Raw genomic sequence first — 13,539 nt, 5'->3', positions numbered from 1 at the left:
ATATGTATACCTTATATGTAATGATAAATGCAGTTTGAAAAAAAAAAAAAGAGTTATTCAAAGGACATGTATTGGGCTAGAACTTGAAGTCGTGGGTCGCAAATGTCAAATGAAAGTCAAAATTCCATTGAAAAGAACAATATTAGTCAATAGGAGATTGATAACCAAGCTTGCCCAGATTTTGATGCTGACGAATTTGTAGACCTTGACAATCACATACGAAACATGTTTACATTGGCTAAACACAAAGAATGAGGATTAGTGACTGACAACCAATAGGTCATTTACTAAAAATTCTTGCACCTTGTGAGAAACAAATTGTAAAGCTTATACAAGAAAATATGCTATCCCAAAATTTTGGAAAGTAAACTTAAGGAACTTTGAAGTTTTTGCAATGCATATATCCGTAATTGGGAGACTAAGATCGGTGATGCTATCTCCCACATGGGATCCGAATAGGTAATGACCTCAGATGATGAGGTCGTACTATCAATTGTGACCAATACTATCGAAGAAGAAGAGGAAAAACCAGAGGACCTAGACCAAGAGTGAAATGAGTAGAGATTACTCGTTTATTAAAAAAATTAATTATTAAATTTTTCGAAGTCATAAACCCCTACCTTCAATGGAGGCATCTGGTCCACTAGTAGTTGAGGAATAACTTCATAAGTTAGAATGAAGTTTTTGACTCATAGACTGCATTGATGTCCAAAAGGTCCAGTGTGCGGAGTTTATGTTACCGGTGATGCAAGTCATTGGCGGGATTCGATGTCCTGAACTAGGGCTTCGAAACAGAAATTGGTGTTAACTTGGGAACAATTCATGGAGGAAGTATTGGACAATTATTTTTCTCAGTCTCTAAAGGATTTCAAGGAGAACGAATTTTTTCAGCTCAAGCAGGGTAATATGTCCCTGACTGATTATGAGGGAAAATTTAACCAACTATGAAGGTATGCTCTACACCTGGTGGACATGAAAATTAAGAAAACTCGAAGATTTTAGCAAGGGTACCCAAACCTAAGCATGACACTTATGTCACATCGTTTCACATCATATCGTGAGATTTTGGAACGAGCTCATGCAAATTGGTATCAAAAGGCAAATGCAGAGCAACACCATCAATTATACTACCAGCAGGACAAAGGATAAGTTGGAAAGAGAAAATGGAATGATCAAGACAAAGGAAAAGGCAAATGGCAAAATAAGAAGGTTAAATCTAGTATTAATTGTGATAAGTCAGAGAGTACACTAGAAGTTAGCATTTCCTCAGGCAGAACATCGAACACAGATCAGTTCGCTTGGTCGGTGAATCTTAAAATTGAGGGAAAAATATTTGAAGCAAATTTGTATGTGATAGAGATGAAAGACTTTGATATGATTTTGGGCAAGGATTGATTAGAATATAATTATGCAACCATTCGTTGCAGAGAAAGGGAAGTGTCTTCTCAGAAACTAGAAGAAGAACAATTTTCTTTCATAGGAATAAAGACCAAACCCCACCTCCAACTAGTATCGACCTTACAAGCCAAGAAAATGTTGAGAAACGAAACATCTCAAGGATTTCTAGTTAATATCTTCGGAGAAAAAATTGGCAGCGATAAAGATTGAATCGTTTGACCATCAAAAATAGGTATCCTCTCCTGAGAATTGAGGATTTGTTTGATCAATTGAAAGGGGCTAAGGTATTTTCCAAGATCGATTTACGATCTGGATATCGTCAATTGAAGGTTAAGGTGAGTGATATACCTAAGATAGCTTTTAGAACTCGTTATGGACATTACGAGTTTATAGTTATGCCATTCAAATTGACAATTGCTCCGGTGGTGTTCATGGATCTAAAGAATCATGCATTTCATCAGTATTTGGATCAATCTGTCACATCTTCATTGATGACATTTTGATATACTCCAAGAGTAAAGATCAATATGAAGAACATCTTAGAATGGAGTTAGAAATATTGCGCAAGGAAAAGTTGTATGCCAAATTTAAAGGTGTGAATTTTTACTTGAGTGGTAAAGGTGGAAGCCGTAACTAATTGAAAACACCGACTAACGCTGGAGAAGTTCGAAGTTTTCTGGGATTGACTAGATACTATAGGAGACTTATAGAAAGATTCTCTAAAATAGCAGACCAATGACGCAATTGACAAGGAAATGACTGAAGTTTCAATAGACAGATAAGTGTGAGCAAAGCTTTCAGAAGCTAAAACAACGATTGATTGTAGCATATGTATTAACCATACTTGAAGATTCAGAAGGATTTGTTATATATAGTGATACATCCAAACAAGGTTTGTGATGTATACTGATGCAGTATGGAAAAGTAATTGCCTATGCGTCAAGACAATTGAAGTAATATGAGCAGAACTACTCAACGCATGATCTAGAACTTGTAGCGGTGGTTCATGCATTAAAAATATGGCACCATTACCAAATGATGCGAACCCGATCAGTAAGGTTGCAATCGAACCCACAGGATATTGAATCGGATCCCAAGAATGCCAATATGACCAAGTTTATGGATCTAACCCCAAAATAGTGAACCAAGCAACCCAACAAGAACGATGCTATGGAGGACCTCTTGATTACACAATTGTAGAAATCAAAATCCGGAATTGTAAGTTCGACCCAATAAATTATCGAACCAGAAACCAAGACAATTACATGAATATCTTGACCACGTGATTACCCAATTTATGAAATCTCCCTTGATTTGTGAACGCCACAAGAAATTACTTTCTTGATAAGTTCGAATTGTCCATTTAAGAACAAAGTTTGAAGCGAAGCTTCACGAGAAAAATCTCTATTTTCAATAATCAAAGTCTTCGCAAAATACAATGAGATAATCCTATTTATACTCGGAAACATAAAACCTAATTAAAATAAATTAATATCCTTAGAATAAGATAAAAAATGAGATTTAGAACTCGTAGAATATGAAACTTGCCAAAATTAGGAAATCAAAACAAAATAGGATTCTCGCGCACAAGGCAATAAATTCTCCTCCAGCTTCAACGGTGCGGCCGCATGGCACAAACTGGTGTGGTCGCATGGTTCATATGATTTCGGCCAGCAAAATCCTACCTCTTGTTGTGAGGCCGCATGGCTACAATGCTGTGCGGTCGCACAACTTCGTATTTGCCTTTGTTTTTCGGCTATTTGTTCCACTTCGTTCCAATTGCTTCCAGCCTTCCTTCCCAACACATGACTTGTCACTTGACTTTCAATCTTCAATATGTTAACTACCATGGCTTATGATGATATTGATTGGCTTTATTATCCCAAATTAGTGCCAAACTTAGCTCAATTCTCGACCTTGGCTCTCGATCAAAATGCGTCAATTCCTTGAAACTTGGAAGCCTACCTTGGATCACATTATCCCCTCTTTCTTCGAAAGGATTCGACCTTGAATCTAAACATTGATCAACCAAATTATATCCCTTGTGTCCAATTAGTGCTATGACATGAAATTGTCCACCGCCTCTAGGTTGAAACTTGGACCGCTTTTGACTCCTTATCTGCCTCTTGCATATAAAAACCCAATCTCCTTTACTCGGATCAAAATGTCTATGCCTTGATCGCTTACTTTTGCAATTGTGAAATGCTCCATGAATTACTTCAATTGTTAATCCGCCGTGCATTTTCCATGTCCTCTTTTGCCTAGGTAATTGTAACAATGTCAACTCCAATGGATGCATGTTCGCCGACATACCAATTTTGTATTTTAGCTCCTTGCCATTCAATCCAACGCATATAATTTCATTCCAAGGCAGCTTCTTTACCTCTTCGGGGATTACAAATTCAACCTTCGGTGTTGTGAGAATGTTCCAGCTAGCATGTTGTTGCTGATCAATTCCCGGGTCGGGTAGTATTCTAGTAGGATTAATTTCTAAAATTAAATCTTCGGTACCCTACAAAACAAAAATTAGCAAAGCTGGGGAGGGAAATCTTAGTTTTCTCCAATGCCCCCCTTGACTTCACGCTTCTCTTCATTTAAGCTCACTTTCAACTCCTCCTTTCCCTCCGAAGATTCTTCTTCATTTTCTTTTTGCAACTCTACTTCTCCTTTGTAACGCCCCGACCCTTAGTGGACCGAAACGCTACTTACTTTACTTAGCTTAACCGGTGGTTTAGTAATAAGTGTATACATTTTGGCGGAAGCTTACATCTTAAGATAATCATTTAAATAACAATACTTCAAATACTTTAAACAAAAATTCTGAATCATTTTTCAAAACAACAAAATGTAATTTATTTGAAGAAAACATAACTTGTTCTCGCATTTTGCGTTATTCAAAACTTTAAAGAAATAACATTGGAAAACATTTCATAAAAATAAATTCAAATCACTTATTCACCAGATTTCCATGGGCTCGTTGCATCACTCTCCATCTTCTCCTCCATCCATGCCCGAGGTAGAGTTCCTTCAATCTGTAGAGATGGGATTAAACCTGTGAGTTGAAAAACTCAATAGGTGTCATAGGTGCATTCGTGATCAAGCTATACATTTCAAAACATTAACTTTATAACTTTTCATACATACCGTACCCGGAGGCACCATTTGACATGAAGGATATGCCGTAACCGAGGGCACCATTTGACATACGAACATTTCTTCAACATAGAGGGGTATGCCATACCGGAGTACCATTTGACATATAACCATTAACATAGAGGGATATGCCGTACCGAAGTACCATTTGACATATAAACATTAACATGAATCAAAACTTATAACTTAACACAATTAAACACATTGCACCTCTACCTACCTTGATTGATGCTTTTAAAACTTTGAAAATTTGGATTGAAAATTTCGATGAAACTTGGACGTTGAAAGAAATGCACTCCTTGGATGTTTGAAAATCATTGAGAATTGATGCTTGAAAACACTTCTTAAACTTCTAGGAAAAATAGTTTTCCTCCCTCTCTTTTTCTCTCTTGGAAACTCTTTCTTTAGTATGTAAAAACTCTTGCTTTTGGTGTCAGAAAAAATGAGTGAAATGAGGTCTCTATTTATAGATAAATATCCCATGATTTAAAGCAAATGACGGGTCAAATTTCATTTAAGAGAGAAAACATGGGTGCCATTTAAGTTTGAGGTTAAATGCTTCAATTTAGTGGGGTTTTTATTGCAAAAAGGTGGGTGGCCCTTTGAGAAAATAATTGATGAAAATAAATATTTAAATTTTAGAGAAAAAAGAGAATTTTCATTTCAGGCAGTTTCAGTATACCGGTTGTAGTCCAGTTGACACTGCACAGCCTTCAGTTTTTCTATCATAACTTCTTCTCCCAATATCCGATTGAGGTAATTTAACTCAAAGAGCTTCAACTTTTTTTTAGATATCATTTTGCAAATTGAATGTTTCCTATGTCGAAAATGGGTCTCAAATGAGACTAAAAATCTAAAGTATACTTTAGTCATCCAATATTCATGTCTTAGTGCCACTGAGGTGTCTAGAATTATTTGGGGTTCTACATCCTTTTATATTTTCTCGCTCAATTTCTCTTTCACTCTCTTGTGACATTTTTCCTTTTTCCTCAAAATTAACCACCTCACTATTTTCTCTTGAACTCTCTTTTTGTGGAATATTTTCCTCACCCTTTTCCCTCAATCTCCTCTCTGCATTATTTTTTACCGTGCATTGATCCTCATATACTTGTCGCGGTGTCAACGATGCAAGCTTAATATATCTCCCATCCTTGGTAAAACTATAGCAATTTGTAACTCCATCATACCTCGCCTTCCTATCACACTTCCATGGTCTACCCAACAAAATGTGACAAACATGCAATGGAATGACGTCACACAACATTTCATCGTGGTACCTTCCAAGTGAGAAACTTAATTTAACTTGCCTACATACTCTAACCACTCCACATTCATCCAACCACTGCAACTTATAAGGTTTTGGATGTGCCATCGTTTTCAATCCTAATAATTCCACAGCGTATTGCTAACAAAATTAGTGAAACAATCTCCATCAATAATCAAACTACATACCTTGTCTTCATGGCATCTAGTTTGAAAGATCTTTCCCCGTGATTTCTCCACATCATCCAATTTGATTGCTGTATTGATAATACGCTTCAACACACTTGTTTCTCCCACAGCCGAGTTATCAAATTCATCAACAAGATTTCTACATCACTTTTCAATCATATCCATCGTATCTCCCAAATCCACCAACATTTTCTCAAATCGCCGCATCATCCTTTCAGACATATTGATTGGTTTTCAATTGGGTTGTGGGTGAAACTCGGGAATTTTTAAAGGCTCAAAGAATGGATTTACTTTGGAATGAATTATGAAAATTCAAGAAGTGGTCTTGAATTTCTGACTGACTGGACTACCTTGATTGGAACTTTAATATGAATTCAAGAAAGTGGTTCTTAATTTGGAATTTGACACAATAACAATTTTTTTTACCCAAATAGTGACTTGACATTTTTTTTCAGACAGTGAACAGTAAAAAAATTTTGATTTTTTTTGACTCACTAGATAGAAAATTCGACTACGACACTAACGGAACGAACGGAAGTTGATTTGGACGCAAATTGAATCCAAAAACAACTTTTGAATTTTTTTTGGATTTTTTGGATTAAAGACTCGAAATTAATAACTAACTCCAAGAACAACAAGCACAATCACAAAAAAAAAAAAAAAAAAAAACTTACTTAACATGAAAAGGAAAAAATATAACCTTGATCTTGGTGCCTGAAGCTCTAATACCAAATGATGTGAACCCGATCAGCAAGGTTGCAATCGAACCCACAGGATATTGAATCAGATCCCAAGAACGCTAATATAATCAAGGTTTATGGATCTGACCCAAAATAGTGACCAAGCAATCCAACAAGAACGGCGCTATGAAGGACTTCTTGATTACACGATTATAGAAATCAAAATTCGAAATTGTAAGTTCCATGCAATAAATTATCGAACCAGAAACCAAGACAATTACATGAATATCTTGACCCCTTGATTACCCAATTTATGAAATCTCCCTTGATTTGTGAATGCCACGAGAAATTACTTTCTTGATAAGTTCGAATCGTCCATTTAAGAACAAAGTTTGAAGTGAAGTTTCACGAGAAAAATCTCTATTTTCAATAATCAAAGTCTTCATGCAATAGATTTTCATATGTCTGCATCAAAGATAAATTCAAACTGGGGAGGGATTTGTTAGACCTCACCAACTCTCTCAAGCTCACTATTTTCTACAAAGAAGCTCAACTTACCATTTTCTCTCCTCTCAATAGGCTCTCTTTCTTTCCGCTCATGTGGCTCTACTCGATTTTTCTCACATCTAGCCACCTCTCCATTTTCTCTTGAGCGCTCTTTTGTTTCTCTTTACCTTTTCTCTCATTGTCACCCCTCAACCTCACTTGATCTTCATACACTTGCTGCGGTGTCAATGGTACAAGCGTGATAGTTTTTTCATCCTTGTCAAAGCTGTACCCATTTCTAAACCCATCATGTTTAACCCTTCTATCATATTGCCACGACCTACCCGATAAAATATGACCCGCATGCATTGGCACAACATTTCACAATACCTCATCTTTATATTGCCCAACTGAAATGTTCACCAAAACCCTTTTATTCACCTTAACTTCTCCACGATCATCCAAGCATTGTAGTTTATACGGTTTAGGGTGCCTTATTGTTCTCAGCCCTAACTTCTTAACTAAAGTAGTACTAGCAATATTAGTGCAACAACCTCCATCAATAATTAAACCACCTACCTTATTCTCCACGTGGCATCTAGTGTGAAAGATATTTTCTCGTTGCTTCTCCTCTTCATCCACTTTGATTTGTGTGTTGAGTGCACGCATCAGCACAAGTGCTTCACCATCCACTGCATGCTCTACCACTTCATCACCACTAATATCCTCTAACTCGGGCATCCCATCTCCATCACTGTCACTTGCTACTTCTCCATTAGCACTCAAGATCATCGCTCTCTTGTTAGGACATTGAGATGCAATGTGTCCCTTTCCCAAGCATTTGAAACATGTAATGTCCCGGCTCTTAGTAGTTTGTGACTCCGCTTTTGGAGGTTCCTTGCTAGCATTTTCTTCCTTCCCCCTTGACACTTCAGCTTTATTGTTTGCAACAGCCCCATCAACCCTTTCATCATCCCCTCTCAACCTCCAAGCTGAGTTAGGACCCAATTGATTCCTAGCCGTCCCCTTTCACTTCAACTGTCGTTCCACCTTCGTGGCCACATGTAGCATATCCTCTAACTCCACATAGTGTTGCATCTCCACCACATTAGCAATATCCCTGTTCACCCCATTTAGAAAACGAGCCATAGTGGCTTCCTGGTCCTCCTCCATATTAGCCCTAATCATCAAGATTTTCATCTCCTTGTGATAGTCCTCCACGCTCGTAGAACCTGATACAACCGCTACAACCTTTGATGGAGTTCCCTATAGTAAGGGCTAGGTACAAATCGTTTTCTCATCATCACCTTCAACTCACCCCACGTGTTGATAGGCCTCTCCTGATTCCTACGCCTCAACGTCACCACCTGATCCCACCAAGGGATCATGTAGTCAGTAAATTCAAGGACTGCTAACCTCACCTTCTTCTCCTTAGAATAATTATAACACTCAAAGATAAGTTTCACCTTTTTCTCCCATTCTAGGTACACCTCCGGGTCACTCCTACTCTTAAATGGTGGAATTGACATTTTGATGTTGCCCATACCCCCATCCACATCATCTCCAAAGTTATTCCTACCCGACGTTCAAAACGATTACCTCTATTCCTCATTCTCCCCAATTCAATTCCATTAAACTCATTCTCATCCAAATCACTACTATATACATATTCATCATGCGTCTCCACCCTAAGCCTCGCCTACCATGTCCCATATGAAGATTGGTGACAGATGAGTCAAGCCTATCTATCCTATCACCCATATCCTTTCTGACTGACTGGACTACCTTGATTGGAACTGTAATATGAATTCAAGAAAGTGGTTCTTGAATTGGAATTTGACACAATAACAATTTTTATTTTTACCCAAATAATGACTTGACTTTTTTTTTTAGTTTTTAGACTGAGGACAGTAACGTGAACAGTATATATATATTTTTTTTTATTTTTTTGGCTCACTAGATAGAAAATTCGACAACGATGCTAACGGAACGAATGGAAGTTGATTTGGACGGGAATTGAATCCAAAAACAACTTTTGAAATGTTTCTTTTCTTTATTTTTGGGGATTTTTTTGGATTAAAGACTCGAAATTAATAACTAACTCCAAAAACAACAAGAACAATTCAAAAAAAGAAAAGAAAGAAAACTGACTCAACAAGAAAAGGAAAAGATATAACCTTCGATTTTGGAGCCTAAGCTCTGATACCAAATGATGCGAACCCGATCAGCAAGATTGCAATCAAACCCACAGGATATTGAATCAGATCCATAAACCTTGGTCATATTGGCGTTCTTGAAAATAGAGATTTTTCTCGTGAAGCTTCACTTTAAACTTTGTTCTTAAATGGATGATTCAAACTTATCAAGAAAGTAATTTCTTGTGGCATTCACAAAACAAGGGAGATTTCATAAATTGGGTAATCACAGGGTCAAGATATTTATGTAATTGTCTTGGTTTCTGGTTCGATAATTTATTGGGTTGAACTTACAATTCTGGAGTTTGATTTCTACAATCGTGTAATCAAGAGGTCCTCCATAGCGCCGCTCTTGTTGGGTTGTTTGGTTCACTATTTTGGGGTCAAATTCATAAACCTTGTCATATTGACGTTCTTGGGATCCAATTCAATATCCTGTGGGTTCAATTGCAACCTTGCTAATCACATCATTTGGTGAAGCCGAAGTTAAGATTCAAGTTCAAATCGAGGCCACAAGTCAGTTCAATCAATTACTCAAGCTATAGAGTATGGAATGTTGAAGATGGCAAGCAAAATGACATATTTGATGAAGGGGTCGAAGGCCGGAACCAAACGAATCAAGGTGTTACATCCGGCTGGAAATCAGACCAAGATCATAACCATGCGACCGCATGGTTAAAAAGTCCTTGCGGCTGCACAGCATATGGCAGGGGTTTTATTGGCAGGCAACGAGATCACCATGTGACCGCATCATATATTACCATGCGGTCGCAGCAGCCAAATCCGGGCAGGATTTTCTAGTTTCTCGTCAGTTGTTATTTTGGTTAAACTTCTTAATTTTTTCTATATTGAATCGGATCCCAAGAGCACCAATATGACCAAGGTTTATGGATCTGACCCCAAAATAGTGAACCAAGCAACCCAACAAGAATGGCGCTATGGAGGACCTCTTGATTACATGTTGTAGAAATCAAAATCCGGAACTGTAAGTTTGACCCAATAAATTATCGAACTAGAAATCAAGACAATTACAAGAATAGCTTGACCCCATGATGGGATTTATGAAATCTTCCTTGATTTGTGAATGCCACGAGAAATTACTTTCTTGATAAGTTCGAATCGTCCATCTAGGAAAAAAGTGTAAAGCAAAGTCTTCTCAAAATACAATGAAATAATCCTATTTATGCTAGGAAACATAAAACCTAATTAAAACAAATTAATATCCTTAGAATAAGGTAAAAAATGAGATTTAGAACTCCTAGAATATGAAACTTGCAAAAATTAAGAAATCTAAACAAAATAGGATTCTCACACACAAGGCAAGAAATTCTCCTCCGACTTCAACGGTGCGGCCATATGGCACAAACTGGTGCGGTCGCATGGTTCATATGATTTCGACCAGCCAAATCTCGACCTCTTGTTGTGCGACCGCATGGCTGCAATGCCGTGCGATCGCACAGCTTGGTATTTGCCTCCATTTTTCGGCTACTTGTTCCACTTCGTTCTAATTGCGTCCGGCCTTTGTTCCCAACACATGACTTGTCACTTGGCTCACAATCTTCAATATGTTAACTACCATGGCTTGATGATGATATTGATTGGCTTTATTATCCCAAATTAGTTCCAAACTTAGCTCAATTCTCGACCTTGGCTCCCGATTAAAATGCGTCAATTCCTTGAAACTTGGAACCCTACCTTGGATCACATTAGTGTGACATTTACACTGATCGTAAGAGTCTCAAATATATCTTTACACAAAAGGAATTGAATATGAGATAGAGACAATGGTTGGAGCAAGTAAATGATTATGATTGTACTATTCATTACAATCTCGGTAAGGCTAATGTTGTTGCTGATACTCTAAGCAGAAAGTCGATGGGACAGTTAGCATCATTACCTACTATTACGATGGAGTTGATCAAAGACTTGGAAAATTTGTGAATTGAAAATAAGTCACGCTCATTTAGCAATTTTGATGGTTCGACTCACTCTTAGAGATTGGATCATAGAAGCACAGGGTAAAGACCCGTTTTTACAGAAGATCAAGAACGAGATTGGTACTGATAAGAGAAAGAATTTCGAAATAGCTTCTAATCAGGCACTAATGTTTTAACGGAAGAATGTATGTACCAAGGATGAAGTTTTGAGGAAGGAGATATTGGAGGAGGCTCATTTCACCCCATACACCGCACATCTTGGTAGTACGAAAATGTATCAAGACCTTCTAGATGCATTTTGGTCAAGGAATATGAAAAGAGGTATAGGCTTATTTGTGGCAAAATGCATAGTGTGTTAACAAGTTAAAGTAGAACATAAAAAACCTACAGGGTTATTAAATTCATTGGACATACCTAAATGGAAGTGGGAGAATATTGCAATGGACTTTGTGGTAGAATTTCCAAAGTCAGCAAGAGGACACAATGCTATATGGGTAATAGTGGATCGTCCAACGAAGTCCGCTCACTTTCTTCCTATAAAAATGAAGTTTAGTCTAGATCAGCTCACGCAGTTGTACATTAGAGAGATTGTAAGATTGCATGGTGTCCCTGTGTTCATTATGTCGGATAGAGATCTGAGATTTATGTCAAAGTTTTGGAAGAGCTTACAAGAAGCTATGGGAACGAAACTGATTTCAGTACGACATATTACCCTCAATCTGATGGTCAATCTAAAAGGACCATTCAAACTTTGGAAGATATGCTAAGGGCCTGTGTTCTGTATCTAGGAGGTAGTTGGGAATCGAGATACCTTTAGTGGAATTTGCATTTAATAATAGTTTCTAGGCAACTATTGAAATGGCACCATATGAAGTTCTCTATAGTAGAAGATGCCACATGTTCATTGGGATGAAGTTGGAGAAAAGAGAGTTTTAAGTCTAGAGATTATTGAAAGAACAATTGAAGCCATTGATAAGATCCGTAGTAGGATAAAGGCCGCACAAGATAGACTAAAAAGCTATGCACCAGGAGAAAAGGCTTGGAATTTGAAGTTGGAGAGAAAGTTTTCTAAAAGTGGCACCAATAAAGGGTGTACTTAGGTTCGGCAAGAAAGGCAAACTACGACCTCGTTATATCGGACCTTTTGAAATACTTGACAAAGTCAGAAATGTGGCTTATCGACTGGTTTTGCAGCCTGAACTATTAGCCATTCACAATGTGTTTCATATATCGATGATCAGGAATTATGTGCATGATCCTAATCGCGTGGTGAATTATCAACCTCTTGAAGTACAGAAAGATTTATCTTATGGGGAATTACTGATTAAAATATTGGATCGAAAGGTATATAAATTACGGAACAAGGAGAGTCAATGGTCAAAGTGCAATGAAATAATCATAGAGTAGAAGAATCTACTTAGGAAAGAGAAGAAGAAGTCAAAGTAAAATATCCAACACTCCTTGCCAATCCATAAGGTAAATTTTAAGGACGAAATTTTATTTAAAGTTTAAGGGATGTAGAAGCCCAAGAAATAAAATAAAATTAGGCTATTATGTTATGATGATCTAGCACCACGAACCTAACTCATTCAAGAAACAAGCTATGGAAGCTCAACTCATTTAAGATTTTGAAAGCCCAAAGTTAATTAAAACTTCAACAATTTAAGAGATTAAGTTTAAGTAAATTTGATTACACAGATTTAATGAATAACTGGTTGCCCCAATGGTCATCTACATGATATTTAATATAGGCAACCCAGGTTCCAATCACCATGTAGATGCTTTTTTAAAACTTTTTATGAATTATTATTTTTTTGCTTAAAAGCTCTTAAAATTCTTAGTTAAAGACCCAATTTAACAAATTTAATGATAATACAATGCCCCCCATTTAGGTTTTCATTAAAAAGAAAGGTTACAAGAAGTGGAATTTCATTTTTTCACTACACCCCTCTTCAAATCCGAATTTCCTCTTATTTTTCTCTCAAAAAATATATTTCATATCAATTTAAACTAAGGGAATAACAAAGGTGAGAAGAAGAAAGGCTTTACACATTTTGTTTTTTGATATACAAAAAAATTCAAGGTAGGTAGAATTGCAAGTGTTTATTTCGTTTTCAAATTATGATTTTTTGATAAATGTTAGAATGAAATGGTACCTCCGGGTAAGGTACTTCGGCACTACAACAGTTTGAATAATCATTCTCCGGCTCTACGTGTTAACATAATGCTATAGTAATT

At 37.0% G+C, this 13,539-nt stretch overlaps 1 protein-coding gene across 1 annotated transcript; it reads left to right on the top strand.

Moving 5' to 3' along the window:
* The first annotated feature begins 944 nt into the window (after window positions 1–944).
* LOC111371303 lies at window positions 945–2,035 on the top strand. The gene is made up of 3 exons (XM_022993210.1): window positions 945–950; window positions 1,428–1,566; window positions 1,785–2,035. The coding sequence occupies exons 1-3, from the start codon at window positions 945–947 to the stop codon at window positions 2,033–2,035; spliced, it is 396 nt and encodes a 131-aa protein (XP_022848978.1).
* Window positions 2,036–13,539: the final 11,504 nt, after the last annotated feature.

Source organism: Olea europaea, chromosome 2, assembly GCF_002742605.1.
Source record: "Olea europaea var. sylvestris chromosome 2, O_europaea_v1, whole genome shotgun sequence".
Taxonomy (NCBI): Eukaryota; Viridiplantae; Streptophyta; class Magnoliopsida; order Lamiales; family Oleaceae; genus Olea; species Olea europaea.
Note: the sequence above shows the minus strand (reverse complement) of the source record. Positions and strands in the feature narration are given on the sequence as shown.